This window comes from Vidua chalybeata, chromosome 13 (assembly GCF_026979565.1).
Source record: "Vidua chalybeata isolate OUT-0048 chromosome 13, bVidCha1 merged haplotype, whole genome shotgun sequence".
In the NCBI taxonomy this organism is placed as follows: domain Eukaryota; kingdom Metazoa; phylum Chordata; class Aves; order Passeriformes; family Viduidae; genus Vidua; species Vidua chalybeata.
In genome coordinates, this window is record NC_071542.1 from 19,710,795 (window position 1) to 19,724,656 (window position 13,862).

Here is a 13,862-nt window from a genome sequence, read left to right on the forward strand (position 1 = left end):
TTTCTTGTGGAGCAGAAAACAATCTCCATTCAGATGATGGCATAAAGGATGGCTGAGTCATTCTGGTCCAAAAAAAAAAAAAAATCCTCTTTCACCTAATGAGAGCCTCAAGTATCAGAAAGAAGCAGTTCCAAACCAGCCTGCTTGGGTTTGCACGCTGAAGTGCAGGTGGGTGGGTCCCAGATGCTGCTCTCAGGGATTCACAGTTCAGGATTTAGGGACAAGAAGTGCCCCAGGTTTGAGTCAGTCCCTTGGGAGCTGGCTGGTTCTCAGGTTTCACAGGTTAATCGGTTATAAAGAACATTTGGGGTAACTTCTGGCATAAATAAGCATTAGATCCAGAATTGTAGGACAGGGTTGGAGCAGCCTGGGACAGGGGAAAGTGTCCCTGCCCATGGCAGGGGTGGAATGAGGTGGGATTTAAGATTCTTTCCAACCCAAACCATCCTGGAATTCTATAAAAAACAACCCTTCCTAAATAGATTCTTTCAGACACAACCCTTCCTAAACAGATTTTAAGACACAACCTCTCCTAATTTGATTCTTTGGGACTTTGACAGTGAAATGTGAAGAATTATTTTATGTTTGGCTGTGCCTGTGTAGCAGAAAATCTGAGTTCCCCTTTCCCCCTTCCCTCAAGAGCCAGTTCTTGTCCCAACTGTGCTCCCTACCTTTGCTGGAGTCCTCACTGTGATTTTTAGTTTTACACAATCTGTTTCAAGAGCCTTCTGTACAAGATGCCTTGGGCGAGTTCCTGCCTTTGTAGATTCAAGCTGTCGGTAAATAATTTCACAACGTTAATTAGCATTTTTCTAACTCCTCTCCTAATTGAGGCATTAAACAAACAAGTTAAGGCAGTAGTGGTTTTTAACGATGTGAGAAGCGTTCATTGTGAGAATAAAATATTTAAAATGCTGTGTTTCTGCTGCTGCTCCAATTGGTGTGATTTTGTGGTGAGATATATCACTGAGATCCTGCCTTCAGATCCTAAATAAAGGATGGGGGATGTCACAATTACATGGATTTTTTTAAAGTGGAAACCTGTGGCAGTTGCTGAGGGAAGCCTTTTATTTTTCAATTTAAATTGTGTGAATGCAGCTCCGGGTTTAGCCAATGTTCAAATCACAAAATAATAGATGAACCCTAATGTGAGAACATGGGTTTGGTCCTTTCCATCCTGGGCGTTGAGAGCTGTTGCTGCTGAGTCACATTTTTAGAAAGACATTCATAACCTGATTTTTTTTTGGGGAGATTGTAAGAAAAATGAGAGCATCAGAAATCCCAGGAATTTGAAGTCCATGGCAGGAAGAGTTCATTCCATGAGGGAAGGTTCACCTGAGTTGTGGCACTTGCCAGAGTTGGGTTCTGCCTCTGAGCTGCTTTGGTGATGAAATTCACATTTCAGAGACAATTGAGTGCAGCAGGAGAAGAAAAAGTTGGCCAGTGCTTCCAGACACTGCAGGTGATGCATCTTGTGAAGAGGCATTGCTGCTCCTTTTCCTATTTTGAAAACAAAATAGGCTTTTATTAAAAAAAAAGAAAAAAAATATGAGCATATTTGACCTGACAGCTTTCCTTAAATGCCCTGACACAAATGCAGTGCTGAACATTGTCCAGGGAAAATTAAATGTCCTGACACACGTGCAGTGCTGTATATTATCAATATAAAATTCAGTGTACTGGCACTAGTACTGAATTTTATCAACATAAAATTGAAGCAGCTCTCCTCCATGGTGCCCAGCAATCCCATAACAAACTGTTACATGCTGCAGACAGGGTTTTCCCTGATGTTTTGGGGTTTTCCCTGATGTTTTTGGGGTTTTCCCTGTTGTTTTGGGGTTTTTCCCTGTTGTTTTGGGGTTTTCCCCTGATGTTTTTAGAGTTTCCCTGATGTTTTGGAGTTTTCCCTGATGTTTTGGAGTTTTCCCTGATGGTTTTGGGGTTTTCTCTGATGTTTTTGGTATTTTCCCTGATATTTTTTGGTTTTTCTCTGCTGTTTGTGGTGTTTTCCAGAACTATTCCATGGCAGTGTACCTGGTGAAGCAGCTCCATAACTATCCCATAACAAAGTGTTACATGCTGCAGACAGGGTTTTCCCTGAGTTTTTGGTATTTTCCCTGATGGTTTTGGGGTTTTCCCTGATGGTTTTGGGGTTTTTCCCTGATGGTTTTGGGGTTTTTCCCTGATGTTTTTGGGGTTTTCCCTGATGTTTTTGGAGTTTTCCCTGATGTTTTTGGAGTTTTCCCTGATGGTTTTGGGGTTTTCCCTGGTGTTTTTGGTATTTTCTCTGATGTTTTTGGTATTTTCTCTGATGTTTTTGGTATTTTCCCTGACGTTTTTTGTTTTTTCTCTGCTGTTTGTGGTGTTTTCCAGAACTATTCCATGGCAGTGTACCTGGTGAAGCAGCTCCATAACAATCCCATAACAAAGTGTTACATGCTGCAGACAGGGCTTTCCCTGATGTTTTGGGGTTTTTCCCTGATGTTTTGGGGTTTTCCCTGATGGTTTTGGTATTTTCTCTGACATTTTTGGTATTTTCCCTGACGTTTTTTGTTTTTTCTCTGCTGTTTGTGGTGTTTTCCAGAACTGTTCCATGGCAGTGTACCTGGTGAAGCAGCTCCATAACTATCCCATAACAAAGTGTTACATGCTGCAGACAGGGTTTTCCCTGGTGTTTTTGGTATTTTCCCTGGTGTTTTTGGCATTTTCTCTGATGTTTTTTGGTTTTCTCTGCTGTTTGTGGTGTTTTCCAGAACTATTCCATGGCAGTGTACCTGGTGAAGCAGCTCCATAACTATCCCATAACAAAGTGTTACATGCTGCAGACAGGGTTTTCCCTGATGGTTTTGGTATTTTCTCTGGTTTTTTTGGTATTTTCCCTGACGTTTTTTGGTTTTTCTCTGCTGTTTGTGGTGTTTTCCAGAACTATTCCATGGCAGTGTACCTGGTGAAGCAGCTCTCCTCCACGGTGCTCCTGCAGCGGTTGCGGGCCAAGGGAATCCGGAACCCGGATCACTCCAGAGCACTGAGTATGTGTCTGCTGGGCTTTTGAAAAAAAAAAAAAGGGAAAAAAAAAAACCATAAAAATCACTTTTGTGAGGGGAAATTTGGAATTAGGACTGTGCTAACCAAGCTTTGGACTTCCTACAGCCCCTCTGGGCTCTGGGAATGTGATAGTGGTGTTCTTTGTGTTCAGCTCCAATTCAGAGAGTCAGAGCCTTTGTTTGCACTCGGAGCCAGTCCAGGAACCCTGTTGACACTGTGAGGGGAAAAATGCAAGAGAATCTCTTTCAGCTCAGCCATCCTGGCTTTGTTTGTGCAGAATGGCACAACTGTGCTCTGCAGTCAAGTGGGCATTCAGTACCTCAGGAGAAGAAATCCGTGGAAGTTTGTGGCATAAAACCAGCACAAACTGCTGTGGGGTTGGTTTTCAGGGAAGAGAGGAAAATCCCAACCCCTGATAGTGATGTTGATCTTTAATTAATGCTCACATCAAGTGTTTTACCTTCTCCAGAAGGGGAAAAAAATGAGTGCAGCAGTAAAAAAACAGTGCAGAATGGCACAAGTGTGTTTTACAGGGCTGAAGGCCTGGGCAGGAGCAGCTCCACGGAGCATTTTGTGTTCCCAAATTTGTGGGGTGAGCCCAGAGACAGTGCCCAGCACAGAGCTCCTGTGTGAATTTGCTGCTTTTTTGTTTCCTCTGACAACAAATTGGTGGAAATTTGTGGCATAAAACCAGCACAAACTGCTGTGGGGTTGGTTTTCAGGGAAGAGGGGCGAAATCCCAACCCCTGATAGTGATGTTACTCTTTAATCAATGCTCACATCAGGTGTTTTACCTTCTCCAGAAGGGAAGAAAAGATTGCAGCAGTAAAAAAACAGTGCAGAATGGCACAAGTGTGTTTTACAGAGCATTCAGGGCTGAAGGCTTGGGCAGGAGCAGCTCCACGGAGCATTTTGTGTTCCCAAAATTGTGGGGTGAGCCCAGAGACAGTGCCCAGCACAGAGCTCCTGTGTGAATTTGCTGCTTTTTTGTTTCCTCTGACAACAAATTGGTGGAAATTTGTGGCATAAAACCAGCAAAAGCTGCTGTGGGGTTGGTTTTCAGGGAAGAGAGGAAAATCCCAGCCCCTGATAGTGATGTTACTCTTTAATCAATGCTCACATCAGGTGTTTTACCTTCTCCAGAAGGGAAGAAATGAGTGCAGCAGTAAAAAAACAGTGCAGAATGGCACAAGTGTGTTTTACAGGGCTGAAGACCTGGGCAGGAGCAGCTCCACGGAGCATTTTGTGTTCCCAAAATTGTGGGGTGAGCCCAGAGACAGTGCCCAGCACAGAGCCCCTCCTCACTCCAGAGTGAATTTGCTGCCTTTTTGTTTCCTCTGACAACAAATTGGTGGAAATTTGTGGCATAAAACCAGCACAAACTGCTGTGGGGTTGGTTTTCAGGGAAGAGAGGAAAATCCCAGCCCCTGATAGTGATGTTACTCTTTAATTAATGCTCACATCAAGTGTTTTACCTTCTCCAGAGGGGGAACAAAAATGAGTGCAGCAGTAAAAAATAGTGCAGAATGGCACAAGTGTGTTTTTCAGGGCTGAAGGCCTGGGCAGGAGCAGCTCCAGTGAACATTTTGTGTTCCCAAATTTGTGGGGTGAGCCCAGAGACAGTGCCCAGCACAGAGCTCCTGTGTGAATTTGCTGCTTTTTTGTTTCCTCTGAGAACCTGTGGAAGTTTGTGTCAAAAAAATGCTGGCAAAAACCCCGCTGCAGGTTTGGTTTTCAGGGAGAAGGGAAAATCCCAACACCTGATCCATATAGAATTTCTCTTTAATTAATGCTCACATCAGGTGTTGCACCTTCTCCAGAGGGGAAGAAATGAATGCAGCAGTAAAAAATAATGCTGGGCCTTAATTTGTCCTAATGCAGTTTGATGATTTATGCACAAAATGCATTAAAAATGCACAAAAATCTACGGATTTATGCACAAAAATCTGCAAAGTTCCAGGTGGCTGCTGCTCTGCAAGGTGAGGATGAAGGTGTAGGTCCAGTTCTGAGAGCAGGAATCAAATGAGTCTGATTTGTTCATTTTACCAATGCCTGCTCGTGAAACAGCCCTTGTAAATAAAAAATAGAGGGTGAAAAAACTCCAGGAATTAAAGGCTTCACCGTTTCACTGCAGTTAGTTAAGTCTCAGATTTTGTCAGGGTACTGCTGGCTGCCTGTTGCTCAATTTGCTTTTCAGTTTGGAATCACTTGATGAGGATTTGGGGGGTTTATAGTGCTGCCCTGTCCATGTGAGAGTTGTTAACAGGTTTGCCAACTTCACCTTGGAGTTAGAAGTGAAATCGATGTGATATTAAATATTAAATTATGGTCAGGTACAAAGTTGCATGCACAGGAGTTAAGACATTTCTGGATAAACACATTTTTTAGAGGTTTTGAATTCAAAGTTTACCACACCATTTCAGACTTATTTTATCTCTTTATCATCCAATTCATGTTTGAATTAACCTAAACTAAACATTTTTTTATTTCCAGTTAAAGAGAAACTAACTGCTGATCCAGACAGTGAAATAGCAACAACCAGCTTAAGAGTGTCTCTGCTCTGTCCAGTAAGTTGATTTTTTTTTTTTATTCCCTCAAAAGTGATTCTGGTGGAAATGTGGCTGTTGTGGTGGAAATGACCTCGTGTTTACCTGGTGTAACCTGAAATTCTCCATCTCTGTGCTGAAAAGCTTCTGAAATCCCCCTGGGAAAATGAGTATTCCATTAGCTTGGATGTGTCACTCAAAATCTATGTAAGCATACCTTAAAATGTGTCACTGGATCCTCTGAGAGTGCAGGTTGGGCTTGGATTGATAAAAACTCTCTCAGAAAAGGGGGAATAATGTGGATTTTGGAATGGGAATAATGGGATTTTGGGATAGGAATAGTGTGATACTTGGGATGGGAATAATGTGGATTTTGGGATGGGAATAATGTGGAATTTGGAATGGGAATAATGGGATTTTGGAATGGGAATAATGTGGTTTTTAGGATGGGAATAATGTGATTTTTGGGGTGGGATTAATGTGGATTTTGGGATAGGAATCATGTGATACTTGGGATGGGAATAATGTGGGTTTTAGGACGGGAATAATATGATTTTTGGAATGGGAATAATGCAGATTTTGGGATAGGAATAGTGTGGATTTTGGGATGGGAGTAATGTGGATTTTGGGATGGGAATAATGTGGATTTTGGGATGGGAATAATGTGGGTTTTAGGACGGGAATAATATGATTTTTGGAATGGGAATAATGCAGATTTTGGGATAGGAATAGTGTGGATTTTGGGATGGGAGTAATGTGGATTTTGGGATGGGAATAATGTGGATTTTGGGATGGGAATAATGTGGGTTTTAGGATGGGAATAATATGATTTTTGGAATGGGAATAATGCAGATTTTGGGATAGGAATAGTGTGGATTTTGGGATGGGAATAATGTGGATTTTGGGATGGGAATAATGTGGATTTTGGGATGGGAATAATGTGGGTTTTAGGATGGGAATAATATGATTTTTGGAATGGGAATAATGCAGATTTTGGGATAGGAATAGTGTGGATTTTGGGATAGGAATAATATGGGTTTGGGATGGGAATAGTGTGGATTTTGGGATGGGAATAGTGTGATTTTTGGGATGGGAATAATGTGTTTGGTCATGGATTTGGGGGGAGGAGGTGCCAAGCACCTGGCACCAGAGCATCTCCTGTGGGAATTGTGTGTCCCCAGGGAATTGTGTGTCCCCTCCATCCCTGGGGACTTTGGTGACAGTGCCTGAGAGCCAGAGGGGAGGGAAACGAACGGGATTTCAGTTCCGAGGGGATGGAAACGAGCCCTCAGCATGAGGAGAGCCTTTGGTGGTGGCTTTGGGGACATTGTGGTGCCATCCTGTGGCATCCTCCTCGCACTGCTCAGCATCAGCCGGATGGAGCCACATTCCCAAATCCCTCCCAGCCCTGGGAGCAGCCCGAGCTGCTCAGCTGCAGCCTGGGGGGTGTTTTAGTCAAACAAACACAACTTCCTCGGTCTGAGCAATTCTCCTGATGCCTCAGGTTTGGATTTTCTATTTTCCACATTCTCTGCTGCTTTAGTGTGAGGGTCTGGGCTCCATATTATGGGATGGAGAGCTCTGTGCACAGAGCAGGGAGACAAAACAATTCCTGCTCCAGCTGGGCACCAAGGACAAATGATCCAAAGCTCAGGCCCAGGAGCACAAACAGCGTGGGCTGGAGAGAGAAAAACAAGCAGGATGGGACTTCATAACCTAAAGTTGGAACTGGACAGTTAACTCCAATATGCAAATGGAGCAGAACTTACAAAAATGTGAGACCCCCGGGAGCGCTCGTGCATTTTGGGACCATTTTGGTTCATCCTGGGGCAGCCCTGGCTGGGCTCTGGTGCTGCCCAAGGTGCATCCATGGAGGAGATCCTTTCATAAATCCCTGCTTTTTCCTGTGACTCTGCCCAGCCTCTGCTCCAGCTCAGCCCGAGGCAGCAGTGCAGCAGTGATTGTTCTCTTGGGTTCTCATGGGGTGAAAATCCCCGTCAGACCTTGCTGCTCTCACCTTTGGTGTGGCCAGCCCAAGCTCTCCTGAGCTGCACTTGGCTGCAGCAATGCTTAAAACAAGCTGAGAAGAGAAAACAAGAAGAAAACAAGCAAGAGGAGTGATTCAAACAAGCAAAAAGAAATCTGTATTATAGCAGAGCCATCACACAGAGTAGTCAATAAACAACTAAGTTCAGAGAGTTTCTTTTTATTTGCACCAAGGAGGAAATGTAGGAAATAGTAAAGGTAAGAAGGATTTCAGAAAGCTGTAAATAAAAACAAGCCTGAGAAACAGAAAGAGAAAAAAAGAGAACTAACTACAGCTGCAAAATCTGAAAATAGAAAAAATTACAATAGTATAGCAAGCAAGAACATTTGGAGGTTTTTTTAGCAATGCTGGGGTTTTGTGAGGAGATTTTTATTTCTGATTAAAGTGGAATTCCTTTCGCTGTCTGCTTTCCTTTCAGTGTAATGATACTTTCATGATAATGCAGGATAATTCTGGTTTTGGTCCATATAATACATGGAATAATACATAACAATTCTCTTTTCGCTCCATCCAGGACGCTCAGTGCATTGTGTTACAGGAATATGGCAGGATGTATTCTTCAGCTTCCTGGATCAAATAGAATTCAAAACACGATTTTTTCCTTCACTTTTATGCCATCTCAAACATACAGGAAGGAGGGAACTGTGCATGTGACAAAACTCAGATTTCTGAGAGTTCTTTGTGGAGTAAAACTCGACCTAACTCGTGTCTCTTTTCAGGCAGGAAAGCCCTGGTGGTTCATTTAACCCCAAGGAAATAAAATCCTGGTTTTTTTTTTTTTCTGTTCCAGCTTGGCAAGATGCGCCTGACCATCCCCTGCAGGGCCCTGACCTGCTCCCACCTGCAGTGTTTTGATGCCACTCTCTACATCCAAATGAACGAGAAAAAGCCAACCTGGGTGTGCCCTGTGTGTGACAAGAAAGCTCCTTATGAGCATCTCATCATCGATGGGTGAGTAAAGCTGAAATCAGAACCCCAGTGTGATGTTCCTGTCTGAAATGGGGTTGATTTCCCTCCTTTTTGGAGCATTTCCCTGCTGCTGCTCGGGAATTCCTGCAAGAATTCTGCTCCTTCAAACTCAGCTCGATAGTAATGAGAGCAATTCTCAGGAAATTCCTGAGCTTTCCTAGGTGCAAAGAGCACCTGGCTGTATTTTTTTTTTAATGGAGCAGCTGTACAAATCTGGCAGGGCTGATAGCACACAGAGCAAATCAGTGGTGCCACCCCTCTGAGTGCCTGCACAATTCCGTGTACAATTTCACACTCGGGGGGGTTGCTATCTATAGAAGGTGACACACAGATTGATTCCCTGGCTCTGCCTGCCTGCAAAACACTGAAAAAAAATATAAATAAATCTCACCTCGGGCTGGGCCAAGCGTGGATTTCTGGGTTTGCCTTTTAATTGCTTTAAGAGAGAAGTTTTTGGGGGTTTTTTTTATATAAAGGGAGAGAACAAGTAGAGGTTTCTGAGAATACTCTGAATATAAAAACAAAGCCCAAAAATGGATGAAACACACACACAAAAACCCCAAAGGCAAAGCTGAAAACGCCCAAGAAGCCCCAAATTTTTTTTAAAAACCACCTCATCAACGATGAGTCTTTCAGGGAATGTGTGTTTTATTTTGCCTGGGAAGGATGAGGTCACTCAGGATCCCTTCAGAGCCTTGCCAAAAGCTCCTGAGGAGACACTCGGGCTGTTCTGGGCTCCTGCAGCCCCACATTTCCAGGGATAAATCTGCCTTGGGTCCAAGAGCTGGGGGGCTCCTGCTTGAGGTTTCTAGCCAAAAGCCAGGAATAAAGCAAACCCCACATTTCCCTCATTTCTCCTGCTGCTGCCAGGGGCAGATGTTGGATCTGATCTAACTGCAGCATCCCAAAGAGAAGGTTATTGGTGGAAAATGCTCCAGTCTGGGAAAGAGGGAGCTCATTAAAGCCAAGCTCTAATTAAAGCCCAGCTCTTCCCTGCAGAGCCACATGAATGGGCCTGGTCAGAAGCTGGAATTCCCACTGGCAGTGATGTGCTGCCAGGATCCTAAAATTTCAGGAGGTGCCTGTGGGAGAAGAGGCTGCAAATTGAGTTTCCCATGCTCAGCATTTGTTAGGAAGTTTCACAAGTCCCTAAATCCTCAGATTTAAGAAAGCTTTCCTCAGTTAAGTTTTGTCAAAGGGGGTAAGGAGAGGATTTTTGAAATCAACTCTAGTTCACAGAATTCCTTTTTTTTTGGGAAATAGAGAGTCCTGTGGCACAAGCTCTGCAGGATTCCACTCTCAGTGCTTTTCAATAAAAAAATCTTCATTTTTGCAGATATTTTATTTTAGGTAATACTTGAATTTTGTCAGCGATTCCCTTTTATCGAGGAGGCAGCTGAGAGAAGAGCAGAACAGTGAAAGCTTTGGCACAAATTCAGACTTACAGTGGCCAGTAAAGGGAAAAAAGCTCTTTTTAGCACTGATACGAAGTATTTTTACGGACAGGTTGTTCATGGAGATCCTGAAGTTCTGTACAGATTGTGATGAAATCCAGTTCAAGGAGGATGGATCCTGGGCTCCCATGAGGTCCAAGAAGGAAGTGCAGGAGGTGACAGCATCCTACAATGGAGTGGATGGTGAGCCATGGCTGGGCAGGACCCTCTGGGCTCCCCTGTGTCCCTTCACCTCCCAAAATGCTCATTTCTAAACATATATTTATTGCTTTTTGAACATATTTATAGCTTTAATCATTTATGTTCAGTTAATTGGGTCGCACAAGTCTGGGGCTGGTGGCGTTTAAAGTTACCAGCATTCTGTGGGGTTGTGTTTTTTCTTAAATTTTTGAGCTTTTTAACGATTCAGCTGATTGTTGATTCTGTGCAGGATGCATCAGCTCCTCCTTGGAGCACCAGGTGTCCTCTCACCAGCAATCCAACAAAAACAAGAAGGTGGAAGTGATCGACCTGACCATCGACAGCTCCTCCGACGAGGAGGAGGAGGAGCCCTCGGCCAAGAGGAGCTGTCCCTCCATATCCCCAGCATCTCCAATGAACAGCAAGGGGTGAGGACAGGGCACTGCAGGGCCACGCAGACATTCCAGCCTAAAGCAGCTCTGCAAAGTTCTGCCTTTGCCTTACAGCCCCACTGGGCACCTCTGGGTTTGCTCCCAGCACGAGGCCCGGGCTTGGAATCACAGCTCGGAGCGTGCAACACGTGGAATATTCCAGTTGTGTTTGTGAAGTGGTGCACGGGGAATCAAAGATTTAAATGTGCAAAATAATGAAATATTCCAGTTGTGTTTGTGAAATGGTGCACGGGGAATCAAAGATTTAAATGTGCAGCACAATGAAATATTTCAGTTGTGTTTGTGAAATGGTGCACAAGGAATCACAGCTCTGAGCGTGCAACACGTGGAATAGATCAGTTGTGTTTGTGAAATGGTGCACGGGGAATCAAATATTTAAATGTGCAAAATAATGAAATATTCCAGTTGTGTTTGTGAAATGGTGCACAAGGAATCAAAGATTTAAATGTGCAACATAATGAAATATTCCAGTTGTGTGTGTGAAATGGTGCACGGGGAATCAAAAATTTAAGTGTGCAAAATAATGAAATATTCCAGTTGTGTTTGTGAAATGGTGCACAAGGAATCAAAGATTTAAGTGTGCAACACAAATGAAATATTTCAGTTGTGTTTGTGAAATGGTGCACAAGGAATCAAAGTTTTGAGTGTGCAACACAAATGAAATATTTCAGTTGTGTTTGTGAAATGGTGCACGGGGAATCAAAGATTTAAGTGTGCAACATGAATATTTTAGTTCTCTTTGTGATGTGGTGCCAGGGAAATCACAGCTTTGAGAGTTCAACACAAATATTTCAGTTGTGTTTGAATTGGTGCAAGGGGAAGCACAGCTTTGAACGTGGAACACAAATGAAATATTTCAGTTGTGTTTGTGAAATGGAGCACAGAGAATCACAGCTTTGTGAGTGCAGCACAAATATTGAAATATGAAAATTGAAATACGAAATATTTCAGTTGTATTCGAAAAAATGAGTGTAAAATGATGCAAAAGGCACAGAAGTGTGGATTTTGCAGATCTGGGAATGTTTTTCTTCCATTGGGAAATGTAGAAGCAGCAGCCAGGGAGGGGCAGGGCTGTGGGAATTGGGAATGCCACAAGCACCTGGGCACACCTGAGCTGCCAGGCTGGGAATAGCTCCTGGTTTGCATAAATATTCTGGGATGGAAGCCAGGGATCCTGTGGGAAGAGGCTCCTGCTCCACAGTGGGAATCACTCAGTGATCCCTTGGGATCACCTTGTAGGGTGTCAGTGCTGTGGGGTCCCACAGATCCCCTGTGGGGTTTTGGGGTCAATATTCCTGCAGGATTCCTTGTTGAACACACCTGTAGCACATTCCTAGAGATGCCAGCAGCATTTCCAGTTCCTGCTGTTTGGGGCTGAGCTTTCCTTTCCTCCATTCCAGCTGTGCTGGACTGGAGGGATGTTCCTGATGGAATATTGTGAGGAGTGTGTGGTGCAGCTTTGGAACGGCTGCACATCCTCCAGGAAGCTCAGGATGTGCTTTGAATTGGAGTCCAATTTGAAAATAAGCAAACAAGCATCCCCTGGTGGGACAGCAATAAACAAGAGTGTATTCTGTGCTTTTTAACAAGCTTTTTTTTTTTTTTTTTTTTTTTTTTTCCCCTTCCAGCATTTTAAATTTACCCCACCAAGCTTCTCCTGTGTCAAGAACCCCAAGCCTCCCTGCTGTGGACACCAGCTACATCAACACATCACTCATCCAGGACTACAGGCATCCATTCCACATGACACCCATGCCTTATGACCTGCAAGGTGAGTTCTGGCTGCACCTGCACAGCCCTCCAGGCACTCGTTCCATTATAAAATAAAAATAATGAGGTTCGTGTCACTGGTAGCAAAGAGAATTGGAAGTGTCAGCAGCGTTAGGCTGGTTTATTTCAAAATAAGTGGTGAAAAAATGGAGAGGGGGCTGTTTGGAGAAGCTGAGTTGTGTTTTTTATCTCTTGACAGGTTTAGATTTCTTCCCTTTCCTGTCGGGTGACAATCAGGTAAGTCAGGGAGAAGCAAATCCTGTGGCAAACACTTTTCCCAGCAGGATTTGCTGTGTGGGAAGCAGCAGCAGCATTGTCTAAACACAGGTGTGGGATGAGGCACAGCAAAAAGAAACATTTGGGGAGCTTTAAAATGTTCAACTCAGCAGCCACTTCATTGTGCAATGAAGGTGCAGCTTGATCCCTTTTCCTCCAAAAAAAGGGAGCTGGGATGTCTCCTGCCCTTCCTGCCCTCCCTAAAATTGCCCTAAAAGCTGAGGGATGTTTGGATATCCTCATGGAGAGCAGAGCCTGCACTGGGAATTTGGGTCAGGAAATGTGGCTGAATATCCAAGACCTGAGAATGGTCCTGATCCAAGGAATGCTGCTCTGGCTGTGGAGAAATCTTTGGGAACAAGGCTGGGACAGCCTGGATGTTCAGTCATGCTGTTCCTGGCTGGGATTCTCTGATCCCATTCCTGCTTGCCCTTTTCCTGCTTTGGGATTCTCTGATCCCATTCCTGCTTGCCCTTTTCCTGCTCTGGGATTCTCTGATCCCATTCCTGCTTGCCCTTTTCCTGCTTTGGGATTCTCTGATCCCATTCCTGCTTGCCCTTTTCCTGCTTTGTGTGCTCTGATCCCATTCCTGCTTGCCCTTTTCCTGCTTTGTGAGTTCTGATCCCATTCCTGCTTGCTCTTTTCCTGGTTTGGCCTCTCTGATCCCATTCCTGCTTGCCCTTTTCCTGCTTTGGGTTTCTCTGATCCCATTCCTGCTTGCCCTTTTCCTGCTTTGGGTGCTCTGATCCCATTCCTGCTTGCCCTTTTCCTGCTTTGGGATTTTCTCTGATCCCATTCCTGCTTGCCCTTTTCCTGCTTTGGGTGCTCTGATCCCATTCCTGCTTGCCCTTTTCCTGCTTTGGGTGCTCTGATCCCATTCCTGCTTGCCCTTTTCCTGCTTTGGGATTTTCTCTGATCCCATTCCTGCTTGCCCTTTTCCTGCTTTGTGAGTTCTGATCCCATTCCTGCTTGCCCTTTTCCTGCTTTGTGAGTTCTGATCCCATTCCTGCTTGCTCTTTTCCTGGTTTGGCCTCTCTGATCCCATTCCTGCTTGCCCTTTTCCTGCTTTGGGTTTCTCTGATCCCATTCCTGCTTGCCCTTTTCCTGCTTTGTGTGCTCTGAT

At 44.2% G+C, this 13,862-nt stretch overlaps 1 protein-coding gene across 1 annotated transcript in view; it reads left to right on the forward strand.

The window, feature by feature from the left end:
- PIAS1 (protein inhibitor of activated STAT 1) overlaps positions 1-13,862 on the forward strand; it is a 61,916-nt gene that overhangs the window by 46,888 nt on the left and 1,166 nt on the right. Inside the window, exons 7-13 of the mRNA XM_053954343.1 lie at positions 2,924-3,029; positions 5,539-5,612; positions 8,429-8,589; positions 10,114-10,244; positions 10,492-10,669; positions 12,322-12,464; positions 12,663-12,700. Coding sequence (XP_053810318.1) covers positions 2,924-3,029; positions 5,539-5,612; positions 8,429-8,589; positions 10,114-10,244; positions 10,492-10,669; positions 12,322-12,464; positions 12,663-12,700 — 831 coding nt within the window. The remainder of the gene's footprint in view (positions 1-2,923; positions 3,030-5,538; positions 5,613-8,428; positions 8,590-10,113; positions 10,245-10,491; positions 10,670-12,321; positions 12,465-12,662; positions 12,701-13,862) is intronic.